The sequence below is a fragment of the Chanos chanos genome, chromosome 11, assembly GCF_902362185.1.
Source record: "Chanos chanos chromosome 11, fChaCha1.1, whole genome shotgun sequence".
Taxonomy (NCBI): Eukaryota; Metazoa; Chordata; class Actinopteri; order Gonorynchiformes; family Chanidae; genus Chanos; species Chanos chanos.
The window spans coordinates 3,303,557-3,331,550 of NC_044505.1; the positions used below are offsets into that span (position 1 = coordinate 3,303,557).

General features: G+C 38.7%; 2 protein-coding genes across 2 annotated transcripts; both read right to left on the reverse strand.

Annotated features, from left to right (window-relative positions):
• Positions 1–303: 303 nt before the first annotated feature.
• On the reverse strand, positions 304–3,896 carry LOC115824159 (hydroperoxide isomerase ALOXE3-like). Its single transcript, XM_030788264.1, has 14 exons — positions 3,756–3,896; positions 3,341–3,545; positions 3,176–3,257; positions 2,954–3,076; positions 2,530–2,633; positions 2,272–2,444; positions 2,030–2,173; positions 1,743–1,946; positions 1,519–1,605; positions 1,273–1,442; positions 1,085–1,197; positions 867–964; positions 593–763; positions 304–483 (listed from the first exon to the last, which is right to left on the reverse strand). The coding sequence occupies exons 1-14, from the start codon at positions 3,894–3,896 to the stop codon at positions 304–306; spliced, it is 1,995 nt and encodes a 664-aa protein (XP_030644124.1).
• Positions 3,897–10,479: 6,583 nt separating this feature from the next.
• Positions 10,480–14,079, reverse strand: LOC115824160 (hydroperoxide isomerase ALOXE3-like). The gene is made up of 13 exons (XM_030788265.1): positions 13,942–14,079; positions 13,546–13,727; positions 13,119–13,241; positions 12,653–12,756; positions 12,395–12,567; positions 12,153–12,296; positions 11,872–12,075; positions 11,699–11,785; positions 11,454–11,623; positions 11,257–11,378; positions 11,063–11,160; positions 10,769–10,939; positions 10,480–10,659 (listed from the first exon to the last, which is right to left on the reverse strand). The coding sequence occupies exons 1-13, from the start codon at positions 14,077–14,079 to the stop codon at positions 10,480–10,482; spliced, it is 1,896 nt and encodes a 631-aa protein (XP_030644125.1).
• Between the last annotated feature and the right edge of the window lie 13,915 nt (positions 14,080–27,994).

The window sequence follows — 27,994 nt, forward strand, 5'->3', positions numbered from 1 at the left end:
AAAGCAACTTTTGTCAAAATTGGCATTTCAAGAGATTAGTTAAATTGTAAAGACTTCACCGTGCTCATTTTATTAGATAAATGTGTAAAACTTTTCCAGATCCTTAACTAGATCCTACAGATCCTTAGCTTTTCATGAAGCAGCAACAGGAGAAGTCCTGTCTTATGATGCTAAACAAAAATATAGAGCAGAGAATTTGGTCATATTCGTAAAGCAAAATTAAATGACAATCGTATCGCCTACATTTGTCTAAAATGAATTTGATCATAATCATGCACAGACTGATAGCCAACAACTGCAGTTTTAAACAGCAACACTGTTGTCCACTTCCTTAGGGTTTAAGTAAATGTATGGAAGTGGAAGGTGTTGGTTCCTCTTCTCAATTTCATCGGAGAGAAACTTCAGTTCCTTCTGAAATTTGTCCATCATCTCGAGAGGTGTCTTTTCAATGAACAGCTCCTCTGGATAATATCCAAGTGGGGTCTACAGTATTTTTACCAATGGGAAAAATATATTTTTAAAATTCATTTGAAAATGAATTAGTATTTTAAGTAGATAATTCTGTTTGAAGCACGTCTCAGTTGCAACTTACACGGATTAAATAAGTCTTGCTCAGAACATACACTGTAGCCATTCCGTTTATTGTTGCACCAATGCCTGGCAGTGTCTCCAGAATGGAGTCCTCTGTTGAGCTTCCTTTTTTGGTGGGAGGAGGACGTCTTAGGGTACTGGGCAGATTGGGCATCCATCCGCCAAAGTCAAACTGAGAAAGGTCAGGAGAGAAACTTTATCTTTCCTTACTGACATGGATACAAATCAGAAATTTTCCACAGAATTAAGGCTTAAGATAGATTTAAAAAAGAAACCTGTCCATTGTTGATGGCAGAATGTTGGGCAGATACAGTGAAGATCACCATGGTAGTAAACTTGATAAGTTCATCCACAGTCTTGAATGACGAGATCCCTCCATCTGTGAAAATTACAATTTCCTGAATTATTACAGTAAACAACTTTCCTCTCAACCCCCCTCCCCTCCTCATTTTCAGTAATTAACTGTCATACAGTTTTAGTCACTGTACTGTACCTTTCTCCAGGAAGCCATACTTATGTATCTCTCCAATCCAGTTTTGCAGCTCAGTGTCTTTGACGACATCATTATTGGACTTGTAGTAGTATCTCACCACACCGTCGACATACCTTTAAATGTAAAAGAAAAGAGGATCAGATATTGTGGGAGAAATAAGCTTATATTAAATCATTATTGTAACACACTTGTTGATGATGTTCCACAGCTTGAGGCCGTCGTCTCTGTAGTAGTAGTTTGGAATGCCCTCCACACCACGAGCCTTGATGTCATCAGGCAGACACAGGGAGCTGTAGGTTAAGGTGGAGGATGCTCTCCTCAGTAACGTTAGCAACCCCACCTTCCCTAAGGCAGTGCTCTGAAGGCAAAGATTAAATGAGAAATTGGAAAACTAAGCAACATATCCTTTAGTGTAACTGGTATTCACTACTTACCTCAGCAAAAAAACCATCATCTGAGACCAGCATCTGTCGAGCCATGATATTGATGTGGAGCGTGTAGCGGGTATGTGGTATCAGGAGCTGAGGAAGTCATACAAGACAATCACAAATGAAAAAGGTAATCTTCAAAATTTCAAGTTGTTTACTGACACAGTGGTGCATACCTTTAAAATAACTTTTCATAACTTCACTTGCTTACAGACAGAAGCCACTGTTACCTTGAACAAGGGGTGCACTGTAGGAAAGTTGCGCAAGGTTGCTAGGGCAAAGACCTCAGCCACCAGGTGAGTACGTAACAGATGGAAGTGCAGTGAATGTTCATTGAATTCAGCATTCCGCACAAAAATCTTGGCCAGCAGCCAATCAGATTCAGAATCTGAGGGGAGAAAGATGGGGTTCTCCCCTCCTGGCTCCTGCTTCAGCTGTTTGTAAATAAAAGAGAGTATTGTGGAAGGGGCCATATTCCTAAAAAGAGGACCTAACAATACTTCTTGAAAGTGCTTACCTGGATGGCAATGGGCAACAGCTTGCCCTCAGGGTTACTGAAGAGTAGGCACATGGGAGCCGTCAGGTATTGTTGTTCCTTATGAATTACATTTCCAGGCAGACCATCCAGCCGCTTGTAGTCACAGATGAAGATGTTTCCAAGCTGTTTGATTTAGAATGCATAAGGAAGGAGCAAATGAGAGAATGACTTAAACTTGTAGTATTTTGGTAGATGTTCATCAAAATGATTCATCTCTTTACCTTCATCTCATTCTTTAAGCTGCTCCCAGATGGTAAAAAGGCTTTGACCATGTCATCAGTGACGCGGAACTTTTTGGGCAACTCTGAGCATTTGTGGATCATCATGGGGTTCATCCCATTCAGAAGCTGGTAGCCAAAAAACTCGTCCTCTCGCCAGTGTTGCCGAACATATTCTAGAGGAGTGGATGATAAATAAAAACATAGGTCAGCTTCTAGTCAGAGGGACCAAGAGGAAAAGGAATGAGACTTTTACAATACCAAAGATTGCTGTCCTTCGTTCAGCAAAGACATGATCAAGTTGCTCAAAATTGGTCCATGACTCTCTCCGATGAACAAGTTCATTTAGCTTCAGCTCAAAGATTCTACATGAAACAAGCATAATTAAAGATGATTAACACGATCCTATATAGAAGGCCCACAGCTGACACCAAAGTTGTGCAAATGAGTAACAAACTTTAAGAAAATCACAAAGGAACATTCAAGACCCTCTGAAGCAGTGCACATATCAGACCCTACACCTTGACCTTAACTTACTCAGCTAATGACGAACATGATAATTAGCTGATCTGTTAGAGCTGGGAGGGACGTGAGATGTTCTTAGCTTTGACCACCAAGACCACTACTGGGAAATGTTATGATGAACTTATTTCACCAGGACTTTATATCTTGCCTGAAAACTTACGCGGCTGCTTGAGTATGCTCGAACTCAGTTTTCTTGGTGAATGAGAATTTGATCTCCTCAGGTAAAGCTTCTGGACTGTCTGCCTTCACTATATAGGGCATGCCGGATGCATATAGTTGCCATCTGTGGGCTCAGAGCAAAAATTTCAAATGAGGGGAGACAAGATATGAAAATTTGCTCTCCCGAAGTCATGAACATAGTTACTTTTTAAGTTTATCTCACCTGAACACTGTGGAGCGTTTTTCAGTTTCCTTATTTCGATGTTCCTTGCTTATATCATAAGTTTCCTTTAGTATTGTCCTTGCTTAAGAGAAAAAGCAGGAAAGCTTTAGCTTTAGCAACAGGAATAGATTGCAATAAGACAAGCATTTTTCCTTTAATTGTTACCTGGAGCATCTCTGAGGACCAGCTTCTCATCACCACTAAACCAACGGTAACATGGGAACAGGACCTTATCACCTTCAGGCGTAGTCACAATAACTTTGGAGCAGAACCAGTCATTCTCTCCAAAATCAAAGAGAGGTTTGAGTTGAATTTCCAGCAGTAAGAGAGTGCCTACTGAGGCTGGGGAGTTCAGTTCAAACTTGCGCACCTACAGAGAGATGTAAAGTTTTTCAGTTCATGTGTTAACAGACCAAGTGCTGGTAAACTCTTCACAAAAATCTTTTTAAAAAATCCATTTGGGTGGATTATCCACCTTCTTGTTGACAGTGTTTCTTGTTTTTACTAGCCAGCCTTTTCAATCAAACTGACAGAAAAAGAGTGGAGAGAATGAGTGGAAAGAAGATTTCTGATATCTTACTGATCCACGCCAAAAGCCTCCCAAAGTGGAGAAGTTGATACTTTCAGTTTCTCCTTTAGTGCCAACCAGCTTGATACTGATTTTGTCTGTAGTTCCAGCATGCAGTATGTCTCCTGTATATACTTCAACTTGGTAACTCATTGTGAATGGTTACTCTGCATAAGAAATGAGACTTGTTAGTCCAGATGTATTTACTGACACACATTACATTTCCATCATGAAATTTAGACTCACCACTCTTACCTTGTCTCTTTGATAATGCAGTAATTCAGCAAGATTTTATTTTACACAGTACCTATGGGTCTTGGATCATGTGTGAGGATAGAACTAATTTCTGCTTTTTATATGGCTGGTTCAATGGGCTGCTGTCAAAAATGCTGACGCTCTAGTACACTCCCTGAATTGCTGACACATTTCAACAGACACATGAACAATGATGAAAGTTTTGTTAAATATGAAACATAATTGAACAGTTTTATTTACAATTTGAAACCCCTAAATGCTAAAAACATTGTGAAGACATAGTGGTATAATAGAGTTGGACAGTGTTTATTGAAATGCAGTTAGTTTATTCATTAGCATATTGGTTTTGTTTGTACCGCTCAATAAGATGGGCAGTACAAACATTAAACTAAATATTAATGCTAAAATGAGATTTAAGGCAAAAGTGTAACTGCAGTTTCTGGATAGCTGCTACTGTTTGTGCTATAGAGCCTGTTTGTGTGTTCTCAGTGACTCAACTACTTCCTTTCTATTAGAGCAGGCTGTGGCTAATGGCTGCCTAGTAGTTGGCTGTATATGTTTTTGGCTTTTCCCCTAAATACCCCAGATCCAAAAGGTGGATGCCTAGAATGGAGAGGAAGCACTGCTGTAAGCAATGTTTTCCTGGCACACACAGGCCCCTTGATCAGTGTTTGAATACCACAGCACATGGGGACATTGTTGTTGACCAGGTGCATCCTTTCATGGCTGCACTTTAGCCTTTGCACTTTGTTACAGGGATACCAAATAGGGATACTGATGGTTTTGCTTAGTGCAAATCTTTGAAAATGTTAATATTTGTGGACTCAGCATAAACCTGTCTTCAGTTAACCTGAGCTCATTTTTAAAATACTAGCCCAATAATTCAAGATATGTAAAGATTCCGTGACTCTAGTAGGCGCTGTTGCTACTGGGCAGCTTGAAATCTCCACATAGATGAGTTCATTACACAAACAATGTAAGCTCATAGACTGTAAACAAACGAAGGTCAATGCAATGTGGAGTGTTTTGTTTACAAATGCTGGTTGATCACATCATAATGTATGGAAGCCCTAAGATGCCATGGATTTATATTTAATTTAGATTCCGTTTTCTCGTGATAACGTGTTATTTTTCTTCGTTTTCTCGAGATGTTGACTTATTTATGTCATTATCACGAAATAACGAAACTAAATAAACAATGGTCCTAAAAGTCCATACTGCATTCACCTTCATTTGTTAACAGTCTATGAGCTCGCGTTGTTTGCGTAACGAACTTGTCTGTGTGAGAGATTTCAAGCTGCCCAGTTGCAACAGCTTCTACTGGAGTCACAGATTTCGATGGTCACAGAATTCGGTGTAACACTGGTTTGGTGTCCCGAAAGAATTGATCTTACCGGACAAATTTGAAACTTAACGATCACGTTTGAACAGTATATGTCATAATGAACTGCTAGTTTGACGAAAGATTGACAACGGCCTCAAATCAGTTTGACTATTTAATGAACAATAACGATATAGCAAAAGGAACAGTAACGATGGAGCAAAACCTCGACTTCAGCCACTAAGGGTGCTTTCACACCTGCAGTGTTTAGTCCGTTTGAATCAAACCATAGTGCATCTGAATGCAGTAATCGCACTCTGGTCCACGCCAAAATAATCGGCCCGAGACCCTCAAAGAGAGGTGGTCTCGATCCGCATCATCTGGCGAACGCTGGTGCAGTCCCACTGGTGAGAAAGCAACCCGAACCAGCCAGCACCAAAACTATCTAATAGCTATGAATCGAAGGCATTGAGGGCATTCAATTACGGGCAGGATTGCAAGCCTTTGAAAGCAGAACTCAAATTTGAAAAGCAGTGTGTTGATATATTTCCGCAACCTTAACACCAAAGTGACCAATGATGGAGAAGTCTGCCCTTCTTTTACAAATTTTGGTCCGTTTAGAAGTAATACCATATGAAACCGAATTGAATCTATGCAGCATTGTAACAATTTACTCCCTGCTGCGGGCCAAAGCAATCAAACTATAGGTCTGAAAACGCACTAACTGTAGGCTGTTATGAAACATCTGTAACCTGTAACATCTGTAGCCTGTTTTTAAAAAAGGCTAGGCCTACATGGCATCAAATGTAGCCTACAGGCTACCAGGTAACATTTCATTTTCTCCTTTTTTTCACTGTGGCAAAGTCCTCTGCTGTTGTCCAATGTGTTTTTGCAGCTTGCAATGCTGCGCCATTCTCTCCTCCCCCAGGCTGTTTCAGTGTCAAAACACAAATGTCCTGTTTAGGAATAGCCTTTGTTATAGCTATGTTTCGGATGAGCAGTATTGCTGGACATTTTGACTGGCAAGTTTTTAATTTATCAGTTTTTTTTTTAAGTAATAATGGAAACCCTCATGTAAATCTATATTTCAGATTCCTCTGACCTCTAACATACTGTAAATTTGAATACAATATGTATCATATCAGAGATGTCAATAATATGGTATGCTAAGACACAAAAACAGAGATATGAATATAAAAACATTTAAAACTATGCAGAAGGCTATTCTCCAGCAAAAGTGGCCTGTTTTGACTTAGTTGTGGTCACAAAGAGGGTGCAGTGCATGTGATATCAAAGAGAGAAAAAGAAGGAGGTTCTTCTTTTAAAAAATAAAGCAGATAGTGGTGGTTGTGATCTAGTGATCACAGCCACCACTGTTTGCTTTAGGTTCAGTGGAGGTGTGAGGAATGACAGTTGTTTTCAAAGTTAAAAGAGATGTATTTATATTTTCAATCTGGTTATTCAATAGTTAAAATGGTCTGTGCAGAGCTATATTAATATTATATGTCTATCTAGTACAAATAAATAAATAAAACACATCAAATATATGACTATACAATCTGATATCAACAGTAAAGGGATTAAGTCAAATATATAAATAACCAAGCTATGGGTGCGCCCTTAGTGAAATCATACAACATTATAGATTAATAACAATTCTATACAAAATTCATCACACACAAACGGTATTCTTAATTCAAATGATCATTTCAATATCCAGGGCAAATAGTTCACTATATATAATTCTTTTTTTTTAATCTTTTTTTTTTTTGCTGGTTTGTGACGACCTCGCCTCCTCCCACAACGACTCCAGCCATTCAGAGATCTGCATCGCCGGTCTACTAATCATTGGCTTGTTATCTCATCATCCCATTCACCTGCACTCACTTTGTTACCTTTGATTCCCCTCTCTTTAAAAAACCCTTTTGTTTGGCACCTCCTTGCGAAGTCTTCACTTTCAATGTGATTTCTGAGCGCTACAGTTTCTAAACTTGATATTCCTGTGTTTGTAGTTTAGTCTTTGACACTGTTTGTGTAACCTGCCTTTCTCCTGTGCACCTGTGTTTTCCCAAGTCTGGGAAATTTTTGTGTATTTTTGCACTCATCGATTAAACACCCTGCTACTCCGCACTTGCGCACTTGCACCTGCTCTCTGGTGTGTTTGTGACACGGTGACGATTTCTGGAGACAAGTACCTCTTCACTTTCTTTTTTTTTTATTATTTATTTGTTTGTTTGTTTATTTTGTATATATGATTCAATATATTCAGTTTAAAAAGTCTGGCACATCCGCTATTCTAGTTGAGTGTAGTATCCGACGGGATCCAAATGTCCAGCGAACTCAGAAGTATCAAATGAGGGGGAAAAAACTCTCAAAGCTTGGAAAAGAAATCAGAAAAGAGATCTTACTGCACTTTCACTGTCTCCAAGGTCACATCTGTGGGTGGCTCGCCATCTAACTTTGGTGTCCTCTTGTGTAAGTGCAGGGAAACTAAGTCACGCTCCTTTGAGATCACTTTCAGTCCTTTTTATGAGTAAAACAAAAACTAGCCAAATCTCATGGAAGAAACAATTAAAAGTCTTAAAAGCTTGATTTTTTGATTGTCAATTCAATTTTGTATTTCTTAGGATTCTGCTCTCTCTCCTTGATGGATTTATTCTTTAACTGAAAAAAAAAAAAAACGTGAATTTTGAACAGATATACTTTTGAATACATACAGTCGCTTGAGGAGGTGGGAGGGACTTCCCGATATGAATTAATAAATATTATTTATTAATTAGTTTACAGACTTTCAATATTTATCAGTCTAAATATAATAATCATAATAATTTTTAGAAGAGATAAATTTTGACTGGGTTACTTCCTCCCCCCTTGAAGGTAAGCAAGTCCCTTTGTGTCAACCCACCAAATTCACCTAATCTACTTTCAACATCTATGAAGCTATGTTTTGCAAGTATAGTTAATTATAAATTAGTTAATTACAGCTTCACGTAGGGATTGCAACAAGCTGTGAACTACTGAAGTAGGTGCATTACCTAACTGGAGATAGTGGAGTCCCTGTTGGGGGTCTGAGTCCCTAAAAGAGCATCTTTATGTTACGGCATCGGCTGTGCTCCTGGTTGTTTTTTCCCGTTTGTTTCTAGTGTTTCCCTCTCCCTTGTGTCTCCTGTGCTCCCCCTGCTGTGTATCTGCATGTGTGTGTGTGTTTGTGTAGGTGTGGCAATTCCAGATCCCTGACTCAGCCTGCTGGCGCCGCTCACCATCATCTCATCTGCCGCAGTCTCCGTTTGTTCTCAGTTGCCTGTCACATTCTCACTATTTTCAATAAACCCACATCAAAACGTCATCCAGATTCTGTGTTCTGCATTTGGGTTCAAACCATTAGTTGCAACAGTGCTACATTAGATTCTGGGGCAGATTCTACATTAGGTGGTACATTTGGTCCTGGGTTAGGCTCTGATTCAGGCACTGGATTGGCCTCATCCTCTTGCTCAGTTTTTTCATTCAGGTTCCAGGATTCACTAGGTAGAGTTTCTCTTGAAACTTCTTTACCATCACCTGTCTGATACTACACTCAACTAGAACAGCATGCCGGATGTGCCAGACTTTTTAAACTGAATATATTCAATTATATATATTGAACTGGATATTGAAATCGCAATTTGAATTGGGAATACCGTTTGTGTGTGATGAATTTTGTATATAATTGTTATTAATCTATAACGTTGTTAAGGATGCACCTATAGCCTTGTTATTTATATACAGTATTCCCAGAATCCCTTTACTGTTGATATTTGATTGTATAGTAATATATTTATAGTTTTATTTATTTATACTTAACAGACACATAATATTAATATAGCTCTGCACAGACTATTTTAACTATTAAATAACCAGATTGAAAATATAAATAAATCTCTTTTAACTTGGAAAACAACTGTCATTCCTTACACCTCCATTGAACCTACTGGTCCAAAAGCATATTTAATCAGGTACTACTGAGGTACCTGTTACATAAAAAGTGGCACTAGTCTTACCAAACCTGAGGTCTGACTGATCACAGTCTTTTCTGTAGTCTTGATGATAACCCCACAAGAGGAACTTTGTGTGTTTTGCACCCAAATCTAGCATGACCGTGTTTCACAACAGGGCCCCTGTTAGCAGGCAATTACCGGTTTGTACCTAGTAAAACTGATTAAAAAAATGATAAATTAAAAACTTGCTGGTCAAAATGTCCGGTAATACATAATACAGTAGTGGCTAATGTTGAGGTTTTGTTCCATTGTTACTGCTCGTTTTGCTTAATCGTTACTGTTCATTAAATAGTCAAACGATTTTAGGTCATTGTCATTCTTTTGTCAACCTAGGTGTACAGTATATTTGCGTTTGTAATATAGACTGTCATTGAAACATGACCAGTACGTTTCAAATTTGTCTGGTAAAATAAATTCTTTCCAGACACCAGACTGGCTAGAAAAAATCCCAGCAGAAACCGTGGTTCACAAATAAATACAAATGAACAAATCTGTCAACATATTCATCTTTACTTCAAGAATATTTAAATGCCAACATTACGTTTACATTTATTCATTTAGCAGACACTTTCATCCAAAGAGAGTTCCAAGACAGGTAGAGTACAAACCTACATCAGCAATCAAAATTCTCTTTTGTCTCAGTACTTGACTTTGTAGCCTTCTTATAGTAAGACTATGCTGCCATTTTTGTTTAAAGAAATTACTTCAGTTGTAAATGTTTCCTCATTCTGATTTTATTACACAAATGTGTATAACTCCTTTTTTCTAACATCCTGGGAACAGAGACCTGTGGGTTATATTGTCTGACAACAATATTTCCAACTTTTGTGGGTAACATACAGGTACCTGGTCTAAGAAGAGCTGGACTTCTAACCAGAAAGGCTAAATGTATAGAGGCTCTACAAAGCCTTGGCTACGTTTGTGATGTAGAAGCAAATAGGAATCATATTTCTGGATGGTTGCAGTTTCAAGTACCGCACAGCAGTTGATTAAAATGAAAATATAAAAAGCAGTGAATTTTACAGAATTTTCGTGTGGCAAAACAAACGACTATGGTTGAGCATACATTTGACAAAAATGATACTGCACATGATGGTGCACAGACTGATGGCCAACAGACACAATTTTAGATGGACACACTGTTCTCCACTTCCTCAGGCTTTAGGTAGAAGTATGGGAGTAGAAGACTTTGGTTCCTCTTCTCAATTTCATCGGAGAGAGACTTCAGGTCCTCCTGAAACTTGTCAATAATCTGAAGGGGTGTCTTTTCATCGAACAGCTCCTCTGGATAATATCCAAGTGGGTACTACAGTTTTTGTCAAGGGGAAAAAATACATTTGTACATTTAATTTAAAAAAGGAATCAGTATATGAAATCCATAATTCTGTTTAAAACATTCCTCAGTTGAAACTTACACGATCAGAAGAGGGCTTGCTTAATACATACAGGGCAGCCATTATGCTCACTGTAGTACTGATATTTGGGAGGGCCTCCAAAATGGAGTCCTCAGTTGAGCTTCCTTTTTTGATGGGAGGCGGACATCTTAGGGAACTGGGCAAATTGGGCATCCATCCACCAAAGTCAAACTGAGAAAGGTCAGAAGACATACTGTTCCTGTACCCATCCATACTCATATGACTACAGGTCAGAACTATCAGTTTTCTCTCAGAATTAAGAGGGCCTAAGATTGAAAAAGAAAGCAAAAGAACCTGTCCATTGTTGAGGGCAGCGTGTTGGACTGAAACACTGAAGATCGCCATGGTAACAAACTTGATGAGTTCATCCACAGTCTTGAATGATGATATCCCTCCCTCTGAGAGGACGATATTTTCATGAATTATTACAGGAAAGAAATTTGCTCTTAAGTTTCCACCCTTCATTTTACAGGAATTTTTCACTATACCGTGTTCAGCTTTCCCCAGGAAGCCATTATTATGTATCTCTTCAATCCAGCATTGCAGTTCAGTGTCTTTGACGACATCATCATCTGAAGTGTAGTAGTATCTCACCACACCGTCAACATACCTGTAAATATAAAAGAAAAGAGGATCAGATATTGTGGGAGAAATAAGCTTATATTAAATCATTATTGTAACACACTTGTTGATGATGTTCCACAGCTTGAGGCCGTCGTCTCTGTAGTAGTAGTTTGGAATGTCCTCCACACCACGAGCCTTGATATCATCAGGCAGACACAGGGAGCTGTAGGTTAAGGTGGAGGCTGCTCTCTGCAGAAAAGTAACTGTCCCCCCATGACCAATGGCAGTGTGCTAAAACAAAGAATAAGTGAGAAACTGTAAGAGTAAGCAGCAAACTCCTTAGTCTGACTAGTATTCATTATTTACCTCAGCGAAAACCCCATCATCTGAGACCAGCATCTGTCGAGCCATGATGTTGATCTGGAGTGTGTAGCGGGTATGTGGTATCAGGAGCTGGAGAAAATCGTACATGACAGTCATGAATGATAAAAATAATCTCTCATCAATCCTGCTTGCTTACTGACACAAGCTGTTATTACCTTGAATAAGGGGTGGACTGTGGGTAAGTTGCGCAAGGTTGCTATGGTAAAGACCTCAGCCATCAGGTGAGTGCGTAGCAGGTGGAAGTTCAGCTCATGCTCATTGAATTCGGCGTTCCGCACAAAAGTCTTGGCGAGTAGCCAATCAGATTCAGAGTCTGAGGGAAGAAAGATAGGGTTCTCCTCTCCTGGCTCCTGCTTCAGCTGTTTGGAAATGCGGAAGATTGTGGAAGGGGCCATCAGCATAAACAAAGGATCTAACAATACTTAAATGTACTTACCTGGATGGCAATGGGCAGTAGCTTGCCTGAAGGGTTACTAAAGAGCAGGCATATGGGAGCCGTCAGATATTGTTGTGTCTTATTAATGACATTTGCAGATAGACCATCCAGCCGCTTGTAGTCACACAGGAAGATGTTTCCATGCTGTTTGATTTAGAATGCATAAGGAAGGAGCAAATGAGAGTATGAGTAAAAGCTGAAGTGTTTTGGTAGATGTTCATCAAAATGATTAATCTCTTTACCTTCATCTCATTCTTTAAGCTGCTCCCAGCTGGTAAAAAGGCTTTGACCATGTCATCAGTGACAGGGAACTTTTTTGGCAACTCTGAGCATTTGTGGATCATCATGGGGTTCATGCCATTCAGAAGCTGGTAGCCAAAAAACTCATCCTCTCTCCAATGTTGCCGAACATATTCTACAAGAGTGGACAGATGACGTAAATTAACTTTGAGTAAGAGAGTAAGAGAGACCAAGAGAAAAGAACGAGAGTTTTGCAGTACCATAGGTCGCTGTTCTTCGTTCAGCAAAGACATGATCAAGTTCCTCAAAACTGTCCCATGACTCCATTCGACCAGCAAGATTTTGGAATTTCAGCTCGGTCATTCTGCATAAAAGAAGGATAATCACACATATTATTACACAACATGATCCTACATGAAAGAACCACAGTTAACAGCGTTGTCATGTTGGCAGCGCTTGCCCATTGTGCAGGTGAGTGACAAAGAAAATAACAAATGAACATTTAAGACCCTATGAAGCAGTGCACATTTTAGAGGCTAAACCTAAACTTACTCAGGTAATGTGGGACTTGATAATTAGTGATGAGTTGAATCAAATGTGTTAGAGGGACAAAAGATGTGCATAGCTATGGCCACCAGAACCAGGACTGAGAAAGAATGCTGCAATGTACATTTTGGGTATTTCATTAAACAACAGTGCTACTTCTCTTCTTAGTTGAAAACTTACGTTGATATTCGATTGAACATGAACTCAGTTTCCTTGGTGAATGAGAATCTGACTTCATCAGGTAAAGCCTTTGAAGCGTCCGCCTCCATTTTATAGGGTATCCCTGGTGCATGTTGTTGCCATCTGTGGGTTCAGACCAAACATTTCAGATGAAGACAAACACATGTGGTGCCATATCTTTCTGCGAGTCATGTACATAAACAATTATTTTTGCTCTTTATCCCACCTGAATACTGCGGAGCGTTTTTTGATCTCCTCATTTCGATGCTCTTTGGTTATCTCATTAGTTTCCTTTAGTATTGTCTTGGCTTAAGAGAAAAAAACAGCACAGTTTAAGCTTTGGCAACCCATAACAGAAGTCAAGTAAAAATATGGGCAGCATATGTTCCTGGACATGAATTTACCAAGAGCATCTCTGAAAACCAGCCTCTCTTCACTGGAAAACCAGCGGTGACATGGGAACAGGACCGTGTCACCTTCAGGGTTAGTCACAATAACCTTGGAGCAGAACCAGTCGTTCACTCCAAAATGAAAGAAAGAGTTGAGTTTAAGTTCCATCAGCAAAAGAGTGCCTATGGAGGCGGGGCAGTTTAGTTCAAACTTGTGTACCTGGAGAGAGATGTAACATTAAGCAGTTTATCTGTTAAGAGACCAACCACTGGTAAAATGATTTCCAAGGAATATCCACAAAAAAAATGTCATCTCGATGGATCATCCACCTTCTTGTTGACAGGGGTTCCTGTTCTTACTAGCCAAATCTCATCAGTTACACTGACAGCAAAGGGGTTAATGGAATGAGGAAAGTAGACTTATTAGTTCTTACTGATCCACGCCAAAAGCCCAACCGGGAGAGGTTTTCACACTCCGTTTTTCCTTTAGTGCCAACCAGCTTGATACTGACTCTGTTTGTAGTTCCAGCGTGCTGTCTGTCTCCTGTGAATACTTCAACTTGGTAACTCATTGTGGATATTTATTCTGCAAAAGAAATGAGACTGGGTAATCGAATGTTTTTACAGACAGATATTCCTGAAACTTCTTTGCTAAATTGAGGTAAGATTTACCACTCACTTCTTTGATAATGCAGTAATTCAGTCTTTGTCACTGGTTGGTATTGTCAAGAGCAAGGTTTTATTTTATGCTGTTCCTGCGAGTCTAGGATCCTGTGTCAAGTTATGGGTTATTTCTGTTTTTTATACTGCCTGGAAATTGGCTTTCATCAAACAACTCAAATGTTCACACCCACACCCTAGTACACACCCTGAATTTCTGATATGCTCCATTTCAACTGACACCACAACAGAAATCAAAAACTGTTATTCTGCTGACATTGCTTAGTATTGTGAGATTATAACCTTTTCCAAAACGTAAAACAGAAGATTTACACTCAGTGCAGAGGAATTTCTTGAAATAATATCTCATAGCATCTGTATTTTGAGGCTTCTAGCACCAAGAGTTATGAACTATTTAAGTATAAGTCTAACCTGTGGATTTATATTTAAGCAGCTTTCTAAGAAAACAAAAACAAATAATAATAAATTTGAATGCTTATGGTTCTAAGCATAATTAAATTTAAGTACTTATGTCGTCAGAGGACTTCTGACTCAGTACATGCAGAACCGTGGTATTGATGTCTGGGAGAATGCACAGTAGAAATTCAACATTACCAACGATCATGCACAGACATGCAGAGTGTTAATGCTCTTGTTATGATAAGTTTAGAATTATCAGTTTGCTTAAAATACCACTTGTAATGAAAATTATAATACAGACAAGGAACACTGCATCTTGTAGTTTTCCAGTGTCAAAGAAATTTACATATACTTACAAACAACACTTTCCTAATTCACCTAATCAGATTTCTGTCATAAGACTATCCAGATGGCAAGGCTGGATACAGCTGCCTTCAGAGGAATTGACTAAATAAACATAAAAAATTTAAATGTCAGTCTGTTTTTCAGAATGTTCTTTGACCTCAGATATTACCTTACTGTCACGAACTGGGAGGAGACTGGATGCAAGTGTAGGCAAGTGTAGGCAATTGCAATCCAAATCGTGGTCAATAAACAGAAATGGTCTGGTACACAAAACACTGGCTACTGGGGGCTAAGCGGATCTGAGGTCAGATAACAAGCTGGGGTCAATACACTGGAGAGCTAACAGACAGAATAGGGGTAACAAGGTAACAGGATAACAGGAGAATAAGGCAGCAACAAGGAAAACTAGGTAAACAGGGCCCAGCACAGTACTGACAGCAAATGTAAGACTTCACAAAGCACACATGAAAACACTGAGGTGTATAGACACAGACACAATGAGGGAACAAACTGAGCACAGGTGCACACAATAATTAGGAAACAAGATGAGAAGCCCATCAGATCCAACTTGGCTCTGATTAGCCAAGAGACAGGGAGGTAGATAAAGAGGCCTGACACTTGTCGTACCTCTACTGTTATATTTACCTTTATCTTTGCTTGTATATAGTCTCAAAGTTTTGTTTTTGTGTGCCTTCTTATTCCTAGAGTAGATATGACCAGTTATTCATCTGTAATGCTGACAGAAGTCTTGACAAGTGTTATATTAAGGCAAGCAGCTTAAATAAACCAGAATGCTCTTTGTCTGCAAACGTGACACGTCATTTGAGTCATCTGTGGTCACAAGGAAGATCAGTGCATATGATACCAAAGACAAAAAGAGAAGAAGGTTTTTCTTTGGAAGAAGAAAGTGGTTTCAGTGTCTAGAGTTCTGACCAAACCAGAGCTCACACATCTGTCCCTATCTTCTGTATGCTTCAAGATAACTTCACAAGATGACTACAGCGGAGGAATTGGCATAGACATTGATACCCATGACGCAAGGATGGGTTGTTCTGTAACAGGCAGTAGCAGGGATGTATTGAAACCCATAATATCAAAGAAAATGTTTTACTTCATCAACTGCAGTACAAATGATCACAGACTGAGTACTTTTACTTTTCAAGTGCCAGAGGTACAATTACAAAACTTCACTTTAAGAAATGGCACTATAGCTGCAAACGCTTTTTTTTTTTTTTTTTACATTCCACTAATGTTGGTGGTTGAGTTTCGAATTATAAACTTCAGAAACGTTGGGTCCTCGTAACAGGAAACAACCAGAATATATGAGGCAGAGAAAGGACCAAGATTAAAGTAAGCCAGATTTAGGCCTCATATATTCTCACCAGTGTTTCCCACCACTGTTAATGTACTGTATCTCAGTTTTCAGTGCCAGTATATTGCACAATCCCCCATCTACAGTTTAGTGTTAAGAGAAGAATACAATGATAAAAAGATGAAAAATACTCTCTATACTATCCAGAGTACACTGTCTGAAAATGTTGTCACTGATGACTAAGATATATATATATATATGTGTGTGTGTGTGTGTGTGTGTGTGTGTGTGTATATATATATATGCACCCAATCAGACACACACAGCTGTACATATACACACACAGTAATAAATATACATTTTATTAGAAACAGAGGGTGACATGACCCTGGCTCAGTACTTGCTATATAAAGCAGACTGCCTCAGGAAGGTGTTCTGTGCTGACAGTGCTGTTTAGTGCAAACCTGTGGAAATTTTGAAACTGTGTGGGCTAGTCTGTGTTTAGATAACTTGAGCCAACCTTAAAATATGACCTTTAAAAACATGTTTGTGGGTGTAGATAGTTTCACAATTGGCTGTACATATTTCTCAATAACATTCTACTCCGATACCCCTTTCCTCCTGTTTTCCTGTTTGTTCTTTCTCCCCATTCAACCACTGAAGCCTAGACAGGTCATAACGAGTATGAAAATGTTTGTTGTTGCGATAAACTATTTGGCACAATGGTATGTTGTGCCAATGTTATGGATAAGTTCTGGTTAATGGTTCACAGTGAATATCAGACCTAATACTAATATCGCTTATCTGTAACCATAACCTTATCTGAGAACCTGTACCCAGTGAAATTAATTATTTAAAATAAAAACTCTATTTATAGCTCAGCGCTCTGAACACTACACATAAAAATCTGTCAGAATAACTCTTCATTAGCCTTAACATATGTTAAATAATAGCATTGATGTAGCAAATACAATACTGCTCTTCAAATTCAATACCTCTGGCTAAGTTCCTGGATCACCACATTCAGTAAGCTATAAACGCTCATTGCAACTGTAACGGAAGCCAGTGGGTACAGTGCTGTGCAGTGAGTAAATCTCACTCCCTGACACCTTAAGAGGCATACTAGCGACTGAGGCCTGCAGACACACATACAACAACCTCTAAGTTACACATACAAGAAGACTAACAACTAATGACAGATAATGACAATAGGAAAGGAGGGGAAAGGGAAAGGCATGGCTCAGTCACATTCAGGTGTGAGAGACCGAAGTTCCTGAGGTTGAATTTAGGAGACAGTGAGCAAGACTTCCTGTCAGAATCGGGAGAGTCTTTTCGAGTCGCGGATCTTCCAAAGTGGTGAGACTGGGCCGATTCTTCGCAGAGACGAGAATGGACTACGTAACAGCTGATACAACCAGAGCTGAGCTGAAGTTGGTGCTAGAGCTGAACCCAGCTTCGTGGAGCTAAACTAAACTGGAGGATAGCAGGGGGTCAGGCCTTTATCTGATCTGGAAACAGGGGAATCTGCTATCCTTTAGTGGGTGTCTCTAAAGAAAGGAAGGAAGAAAAGACACACTCCTTGGAATTTGGATAGTGTTAATCTGAGCTAAGTTTAAATAATATTTCATAAAGTTTTCCAGTTAAGGAATAGTTAAATATTAGACTACTCGTGTCCACGGCATTTTATGCTTTCAAACGAGATCAAATACGATTGCTCTAATACTGTGAACAACATACTTTCACTGACAGCTTGAGAATTAGCTGTTGGTTAATCGGCTAGTGGTTATTTAAAAGCACTATAGCAAATTTAAGGCTATCATTCATTATAGGCTCAATAAGTACGATTATTCTGTAATGTTGTACAGGTTAGTTTAATTTTCTTTTAGTCCATATAGTTGGTGAGTGAGTGAAGGAATGGTTTGAATTCCCAACTCACAGGCAACTAACCTCTGAGGTGATCTCATCTTAACTGGGATTAATTGTTATCTACTTGTGATCAAATCGTACGGGGGTCACTGCGCTAAAAGGTTGAGCCTGGTATCTGTTAGGTGGCAAGGAGAGTAGTTATTGCTTTGATGTGCATTGGTCCTGAATTCAGGGCCAAAAGGGCCAAGAAAAGGGTCAAAGAGACAGAGGGGGAGGAAGAAAGGGTCAGAGAGAGAGAAACAGGGGGATAGGGTGAGAGTCTGCAATGTTGTACCTCAGAATCAGTGAAACATTTAGCACACATTAGCCCACATATTGCTGCCGCCCAACAGGTGATGTCAACAGGGTAATGTTAACAGAAATATTTATAATTGTTGTATTAAGTCAGTCAGTCAGTTGTTCTCTAAGCTGCTTATCCTAATTAGGGTCACGGATGGTGCTGGAGCCTATCCCAGGGCTCATTGGACAAAAGGTGGGGAAACACCCTGGATAGGTTGCCAGTCCATCGCCAGGCAGACACACAGACAAACACATTCACACCTAGGGGTAATTTAGTATCTCCGAAACATACAAACTCCACATAGAAAGGACACTGGCCACCCAGCCGGGAATAGAAGCCAGGGCCTTCTTACTGTGAGGCAACAGCGCCACCGTGCACCGCTGTAGTGAGTCAACCTGCTTATATAAAACTATCCAGAATACTCAGTGTTGAGTCATCTGTGGTCACAAAGAAGATACAGTACATGTGATACCAAAGAGAAAAAGAGAAGAAGATTTTTCTTTGGAAAAGGGAAGTAGGCACAGTGACCGCAGTTCTACCTATGTCACTCCCTTCTCTGTATCTGTCATGATAACTACACAAGAGGAACTGGTACAGAGAGTTGAACCCATACTACAACAATAGCGTCTGCAGCAGCTAGCAACAACCCCTGTGCTTTCCGTGCTTTTTTTTTTTTTTTTTGAAAGAGAATTATTTAAACCAGTAATATCAGACAAAAGGTTGAAGATTGTCCATATCATTTTAAAGAATTAAAAATTCTTTAAAACAGTAAAACAGTGACTTTTAAATGAGAAAGAGAAATCGATACACACTAGCTTGTCAGACTTACACTGATAAGAGATGAAATCATGCTTTATGGAGATAAAAACATTAGCATAAAGGAGAACACAATGCTGCAGATATCAGTGAAGCCTTTATCAACTTACAGCAATCCTTTACAATAATCTTTACACACAAAACAACAGGCAGTGCTGCAGGGTAATGCTGTTGAAGGCTGCTTAAGGACTTGTGCTGTTAATTGGACTGGAGTCTCCTCACACAATATCTCCATAGGGTTGTAACCAAGAAGGTATGGCATTGATGTCAGACAGAGCGAAAATGCAATCTTAGTATAGGCTAATATTTCTGTTCTGGAGGAATATCATCTACCCTGTAAGAAAATGATCCATGTTATATAGATTGATTCCATGTTATGTTCTAAGAGCAATATCTTTTAAAAGCTGCATTAAGTATAGACAAAGACCTCAGAGGGTACATTGCACTCATTATTTTCACCCTGGTGCTGACTCTTTTAAAAGCTCCAGAATAAATCATTCGGACAATTTGCCTTTCCCTCTGGAGGGAGGACATTTTGAGGGGACTGAAAAGGTTGGGCATCCAGTCACCATGGCCAAACTGAAACACTCAATAAAAGGAATTTTACAACATCCACACCATGTTGTGTAAGGAGTGGTATCTTTGCTTGTATATAGTCTCAAAGTTTTGTTTTTGTGTGTCTTCTTATTCCTAGAGTAGATATGACCAGAGTCATCTGTAATGCTGACAGAAGTATTGGCACATGTTGTATTAAGTCAAGTTGCTAAAGAAAACTATCCAGAATGCTCTTTGTCTGCAAACGTGGCACGTGTTGAGTCATCTGTGGTCACAAGGAAGATCAGTGCATATGATACCAAAGACAAAAAGAGAAGAAGGTTTTTCTTTGGTAGAAGAAAGTGGTTTTAGTGTCTATAGTTCTGACCAAACAAGAGCTCACACATCTGTCCCTATCTTCTGTATCCCTCACAGAGGTGGGAAGTACAAATATTTCGTTACTGTACTTAAGTAGAGTTTTCAGGTATCTGTACTTTACTTGAGCCTTTTATTTCTGATAACTTTTTACTTTTACCCCCCACATTTTAAGACAAATATCTGTACTTTCTACTCCTTACATTTTCAAAACAGGCACGTTACTTTAGTTTTAGTGCATTTGAGGGGAATTATCGATGATTTTTATTTTGCATCATTGCACGCCCTCACAACATCAAGACCAGTTTGAACCTAAATTGATGACACAATAACACAAAGGAAAGATGATCCCTTGGTCTATCCAGCAGTGCATCTACGACAGACGTAATAAGACAAAAACGATATAAAAAACGTAACAAGATGAAACAGACAAGAAATGGAGACTCGACCGCGGAGAAAAGGCGTCTATTGAATGTGATGTCTGTGACAGGGAGAACTAGTAGCTACATGGATGAAAGTGAACAAGACAACATTGCCGACAGAGCAGATTCAGAGCAGGAAGATGTGCCCCATCCATGGGCTTATTTAAGAGAAATTTTTGTTGGTAGTCCTGTAGAGATGAGGGAATTTCTAACAAAAGAGTTTAAGGCTTAATTAGACCTGAGGTGTGTTCTCGTTTTGATGATAATGTTTTGAGTTCTGTTGCTGACACAGAAAACTAGGACGAAGCATTAGGGCCACATTGAGAAAAAAGAAATCTAAGATTTCGAGAATAAAGTTGTAATTTATTAAGAATAAAATGGTAATATTACGAGAATAAAGATGTAATTCTACGAGTAAAAAAAAAAATCATAATATTACGAGGATAAAATCGTAAAATTAAAAAAACATGCTATTACCAGCAACCAACAAAACGGGTGAAAGGTCCCAATACTTATAATAATATGGTGTTGATATGTTTCTTTTCTCTTTTGGAGGAACTGTATATCTTTGTATCAGGGTCATATGTGCACCAAAGGTGGCTAGAGGTACAGAGGGAGATGTTTCAGGGGGCCCCGAGAGAGTTACAAAGGCTAACAGAGACACAGTAGGCATGTAGGTACAATGCTTGCAAGACAGTGAGGGACAGACTGCCAGGCATCATATGTCTACTGAAAGAAATATTTGAAGAAAGAAATGGTGACAGAGCTTTAGAGGCAAGAGGTCTATTAGCCCAAATAGATCTAAAGTTTGTTTACCTCCTTGTAACATTCACCAATGTTTTTCATGAGATAAAACACCTCTCAGATATTTTACAGTCCCCACAACTCAATTTGGGCACAGCTGGTAACCTTTTTGATTCTCTTGTTTGACACATTGAACACCTAAATAGAGGGCTCTCTCTTTAATGACATTTGGGACAATACCCTTGCAGAGTAATACAACATCAGTGTTGCAACTCGAAGGCCTCAGGTCACACCAAGCTCTAGGCTTGAAGGGTATTACATTTCCACTCCAATAATTCAAAGAAAGGTTAACACAGATCACCGAGTGCATCATCCATCTCTAAACAACAGAAAATGATAATTGGATTTAATGGGAGAAATGAAGGAACTGAAAAGACAGAATGCCGAGAAGCATAAAAGGATTGCCATCTTGGAATGTCGAGTGGCAGACCTGGAGCAGTATATCCGCATGAACGACCTAATTTTTAGCGGGCTTGAGATCAGACCCCAGTCACATGTTAGGGCTGCGGCGGCGGCAGGTGGAAAGCCCGCCGAATCCGAACTGGACTCCCTTGAGCAACAGGTGATCGCTTTCGTTGACAGCAAAGGCATGTGGACATCAAAGGTATTGAGGAGTGTCATCCTCTCCCTCGAAAAAAACAAAAGCAAGAAACCTACAATAATAGTTCACTTTGTAAATAGAAAACATAAAACACACATTGCTTAAACAAGGGAGAAAGCTGAAGGGATCCAACATATATGTGAACGAACACCTGACAAAGTAAAATGCTGACATCGCCAGACGGGCACAACTCTTAAGAAAACAGAGTAAGATCCAATCGACGGCGAACTGTAAGGTGTTCATAAAACTGAATGGGTCAAAAGTGCTGGTGATCAGGGAGATTGCTGAATTGGATGAGTACCAGTGACAACTCCTGGGAGAGCAGCATACCAAGGTAACGATATAACTGAACATTACTCATTTAAAATGGATGATCACCTGAACTGAGGATAGCTCACTAAGAGCATAGAGAGTGCCTGAATATGGACTGGAATGATGATGTAACCTTGTAAAGGAATGAGTTCTCTAAATTGTAAAGCGGCAGAAAATGAGCCTTGCACAGAAGGAAATATCATTCTTCCATTTCACATTGCTGCTGCTGATGAGGAGATCAAGTGTATAAACTCGCAAGGAAGCTGCAGGGGGCAGGAGACATGTGATTGGGATCTCGAAACCTTCAAATACACTGAACATAATATGTATGAACTTGAACAAAATGTTGGCCCTGAGAATAATTTCTTCAACAACCTAAACAACAATTGCTGTTACTACACAGATGATCAGTTTAACATGGAGGTTAAGACAGATCATGGAATGTCAGTAATCCATTTTAATAGCAGGAGCCTTTATGCAAACTTTCAAAACATCAAATATTTAGGTCAATTTAAGAAACCGTTCAATGTTGTAGCTGTTTCTGAGACCTGGCTTAGCTCTGAGAAGGGTGTGGATTTTGAGTTGAGTGGGTACAAATTGACTTACATGAATAGGGAGAACAAAAAAGAGGGGGTATGGCTCTGTATGTGGATAACAATTTTAATTATAAGATAGTGGAAAGTATGACAACTACTACTGAAGATGTGCTGGAATGTATTACTATAGAAATCTGTATGGGGAAAAAAGAAAAACATAATTGTTAGCTGTGTATATAGAGCACCTGGATCCAACATTGAAATATTTAAGAAAAGTATGGAAGGAATTTTTGCTAAGGTAAATCAGAAGTTTATGTGCATTTGTGGAGATTTCATTATAGACCTGTTCAATCCAAATAAGCACAAAATTATTGATACATTGTATAGTATGAGTTTATTCCCCATGATAAGGAGACCAAGCAGACTAACATCACACTGTGCCACTCTAATAGATAACATTTTTACAAATGTTATGGAAGGCAATACAGTGAGTGGGCTTCTAGTGACCGACATCAGTGACCATTTGCCGGTTTTTGTGATCTATGACTGTGATTGCAGGAAGGATGGGGATGCCAACAGACCTAAATACAGGCGTGTGAAAACGGAGGAATCCATGGGTGCATTAGGAGACGATTTGTTGGCACAAACCTGGAAAGGAGTTTGAGGAAGATGATGTCGACAAAGTGTATGAAACATTTTTAAAGGTGTTCAATTCATTATGTGACAAGAGCTGTCCAATAAAAAAATACAGTGGAAAACAAAATTATATAGATAGGCCATGGATCACAAAGGGACTACGAAATGCCTGCAAAAAACAAAAAACAAACAAACAAAAAACCTATATAGGGAATTGTAGAAAATGTAGAACTGTAGAGGCAGAAAATAAATATAAAAAATATAAGATTAAGTTAACTAATATTATGAGGATATGAAAGAAGGAATATTATAATAAAAGACTAACAAAAACATCAAGGGCACATGGAGTGTGCTAAATAGCATTATTAGAAATGGATCAACAAATACAAATTACCCTCAATATTTTATTTACAATGATAAGAATTTAAACAATATGAATGATGTGATTAATGGGTTTAACAACTTTTTTGTAAATGTGTGACCAAAATTGGCGGAGGAAATCAATGACCTAAAGCCAAAGGAAGGGGGTGCTGTTGATAATTAAGAGGATGGATCTCCAAGCTCAATTTTTCTAAGGGCAGCAGAAGAAAAGGAAATTACTGGTATTGTTAGCATATTTAAGAATAAAATGTCTACTGACTGTAACGAAATTGATATGACATTAGTCATGAAGGTCACTGATAGTATTGTAAAACCTTTGACTTACATCTGTAATTTGTCCTTCCAAACAGGTATATTTCCATGTAAAATGAAAATTGCTAAACTTATCTCTTTGCATAAAGCAGGGGATAGACATCATTTTACTGAATACAGGCCTGTGTCTCTACTTTCCCAGTTCTCTAAGGTATTGGAAAAATTCTTCATTGATAAGTTAGACAGTTTCATTGAGAAGCATAATTTGTTGACTGACAGTCAGTATGGATTTAGGTTAAACAGATCAACAACTATGGCACTAATAGTGTTGATAGAAGAAATCGTTGTATAGACAAAAAGAAATATACAATGGGAGTATTTATAGATTTACAAAAAGAATTTGATAGCCTTAATCATGAAATATTACTCAAAAAAAATGGAAAGGTATGGTATCAGAGGGGTGTTGAACTGGTTGAAAAGCTATATAGGAAACAGGCAACTATTTTTACAAATAAGTGACTACAAATCAACATTAATGGATATTACTTGTGTAGTCCCACAGGGGTCAGTATTAGGCCCAAAATTGTTTATTTTTTTACATAAATGACATATGCATGGTATCAAGGATACTGAAATTTGTTTTATTTGCCGACAACACTAATATTTTATGTTCTGGGGAGAATTTGCAGCAGCTTTTGGAGGTAGTCACATCTGAAATGAACAAATTAAAATGATGGTTTGACAAACAAATTATCATTAAATTTGAACAAAACCAAGTTTATGTTGTCTGGAAATAGTAAAATAAACACTCACATACAAGTGATGATAGACAACGTTAATATAGAAAGAGCACATGAAAATATATTTCTGGGTGTGATATTAGACCACAAAAGTTGCTGGAAACCTAATATAACATATGTGCGAGCAGAGTCGGCAAGAGCCATTGCAGTTCTGGCAAAAACAAGGCACATCCTGAATCATAAATCACTTTGTATTGTCCACTTGTATTACTATATCTAAATTACTTTGTGGAGATGTGGGGTAACACATACAAAAGCACATTACAACCATTATGCATGCTAGAACAAAAAGAACCATAAAGATAGTAAACAATGTAGGATTTTGTTACTTTTCAAGTGCTAGAAGTACAATTACAAAACTTTACTTTCAGAAATGGCACTATGGCTACAAACATTTGAAAGGAAGATTCAGAAAATTTTCAGCTTTCACTATCATGTTCTCTTTGGAAAACTCTAGAATTTTTTTTCCCTTTGGCCCTGGCAATTTGTTTCACTGACATTGGGAGTTTGGTTTCAAATTACAAATTTCAGAAACACAGTGTCCTTTTAACAGGAAACAACCAGAATATATGAGGCAGGGAAATTTTCACTTCATTATTTAACTAGAAGGGCACTCCGAGAGCGCAGACTTCCACTAAAGCCAATAGTCTATCCTCTATGATATTCAAATCTGTAACCGCAACCACTGTATATGTCTAGATATATTAGAACCAAAACTATTAGAACTATTAGAAAAAGTCAGAATGTATGATTGTGAAAGCTAATTTACTGTAAGAAATGATTGGTGATTATGCGCATGTTATGCTAGCCCACAATAACCTTTAAATAGGTGTACTTTGGTCATATCGACCTGGAAAAAAACAGCAAGTATAATTTAGACATTGCTTATTTCTTACATACCTGCTGTATTTGTTTCTACAGTGATGTCTGAGGTGGCGGTTATGTTTTGTTGTATGTGTAGTCGTAGCACACCATTCACTGTTATTACAATGGGGTCGTGCATGCGCGACAAATTCAGTTCATTTTTGCCCTCCCAATGTTAAAGAAAGTGGACAACAATACGTGGATCCACCCCTCGGATCCACTTCAAAATTTAATGGGTTCTTCCTTGGCCCACAATACACCCTTCCACCAATTTTCTTGAAATTCAACCTGGTAGTTTTTCTGTAATCCTCTTGATAAACATTCCCTCAGCCACTTCCTTGGCTGAGGGAATGACACCAACATTTTGTAATAATCTGACGCATATTGTAATAAACAGCCTGAATGCAATATGTAATAAATTTCCCCGCATCTTGTAATAAATTGTTACATATTGCAGTGGTTATTCCAGAATGTGGGAGTTGGACTTTTTTTTTTTTTTGAAGAAAATGTAATAATATGGTGCATTATCTAAACCAACCAAAATGGATGTATTCATTCATAAAAATCATTATAACATAACAACAGCGTTTATTTTATGCATTCTAGCGTGAATCATGCTGACTCAAAATTAATTTTAAAAGATACAATTAGTTCAGTAGATTAGTAGTATCTTTCATTGGCCAAAACTATATCAAGTGTCACTGTATTCCTTAGCTTAATAGAAGCTGTACTTGAGGGTTCATAGAGACATAGAAACCGCAAGACACTGAGTGCTATACTGCCACAAACGTCTAAGTATTGGTACACACAAATGTCAGGTTACACACACACACACACACACACACACATGCATACACATGTGCATACATGCGCACACATTCGTGCACACGCACAGAGCTAAGCCATTAAGCAATCCGGATTATGCAAATTTCGACTATACAAGAAAAGAGACCAAAAAAAGGTGCACAACAGAAGACCAGTATGGAACAATAAATTCTTTATTCTCTCAATGCCATATTACGGTATATTTAGGCAAAGAACATGTACCACACTGGAGTGGTCAACAACACTTTGGATGAACCTTTTGACAATTAAGCATGATCTTTAATTATGTTTAAGTATTTAAGTAATTAAGTGAAAAACAACCGCAGCATATAGCCTAACAACACACCAATTTGCATTGGATTTCTAATATACATACAGTTCAGTTTTAACCTGCAAAAACTACTTATCAAGTAGCCACAATAAAGAACTTTTCTGCCTCAGCATGCCCTTAAAACAGGCCATAGCTTACATATTAGACATACATGTAGCCCACACTATCTGGAAACTACTAAACTACATCTGAACTACAAACACTTGAAGCTGCTTTAACCAAGCAAAATCTACCTACAGTGCAAAACAGAGATAAGACCATCTCTTCCAAAAATGTCCTTGATTTTAAATTGACCAGTGTACATTACTTAAGCAGGACCCACGCCATTATTCACTCCCCATTTTTGATGAATAGGTCGCTTAGTCTCATTGCAAGACCACTACCACGTCCAGCAGATTTGTAGAGCCTCATCCTACTAATGACACTGTGATTGTCATGATCAAAGTCAAGGCTTTCGGCTAAAAATTCCCTGCGGTAGATTTGAGGATGGAACAGTGATGCAAGGTCTCGAAAAAGGTGAGAAACTCGGTTGAACACCCCAAGCATTGACATGTCTACACCAAGGGTCAACTACACAATGCATGACAGCAATTGTTGGCAGGATGGGCATGTAGTGTTTTCCATCTCCATCATCACCTTGGGGTACATCCAGTAGGGCATCATCTTGGGGTCCATTAATGAAGGGTTCATAGCCTGTGTTTGTCCAGTGTGGGTTGCTCATGTTCATCTTCTTGGTCTGATTCACTCTCATATCTTTGAAATATCCTTTCTCTCTCAACATCCTAGATGTTTTCAAGGAATGAAGAGACTGACCCTTCCAGACTTAATGTTCTCTGTGTCCCTCAGCAATGTGACCAAGGACCAACAGCAGCAAACTGTCACAGTATGTATTAGACTGAGATACTGCATAATAGAAGAGGCATCAATTCCCAGTGTGGAGACAATGGGAAATTGAACATTGAAAATCTCAGCAGCCCTTTGTAGTGTTATGTGATCCCCATAGGTCCCACATCATGACATACTATCCAAGTATGCATCCCAGTCATTCCCTTCAA

What these genes read in the sequence shown, in the direction of transcription:
- LOC115824159 (XM_030788264.1), bottom strand. Translation starts at nt 3,896, where the DNA reads ATGAGTTACCAAGTTGAAGTATATACAGGAGACATACTGCATGCTGGA. An exon ending in GCTTAAAGAATGAGATGAAG is followed by an intron (nt 2,174 to 2,271) that starts GTAAAGAGATGA and finishes TAAATCAAACAG; the next exon opens with CTTGGAAACATCTTCATCTG. An exon ending in CAGTGCACCCCTTGTTCAAG is followed by an intron (nt 1,606 to 1,742) that starts GTAACAGTGGCT and finishes TGACTTCCTCAG; the next exon opens with CTCCTGATACCACATACCCG.
- LOC115824160 (XM_030788265.1), bottom strand. Translation starts at nt 14,079, where the DNA reads ATGAGTTACCAAGTTGAAGTATTCACAGGAGACAGACAGCACGCTGGA. An exon ending in ACGAAGAACAGCGACCTATG is followed by an intron (nt 12,568 to 12,652) that starts GTACTGCAAAAC and finishes CCACTCTTGTAG; the next exon opens with AATATGTTCGGCAACATTGG. An exon ending in CTGTGGAACATCATCAACAA is followed by an intron (nt 11,379 to 11,453) that starts GTGTGTTACAAT and finishes TTATATTTACAG; the next exon opens with GTATGTTGACGGTGTGGTGA.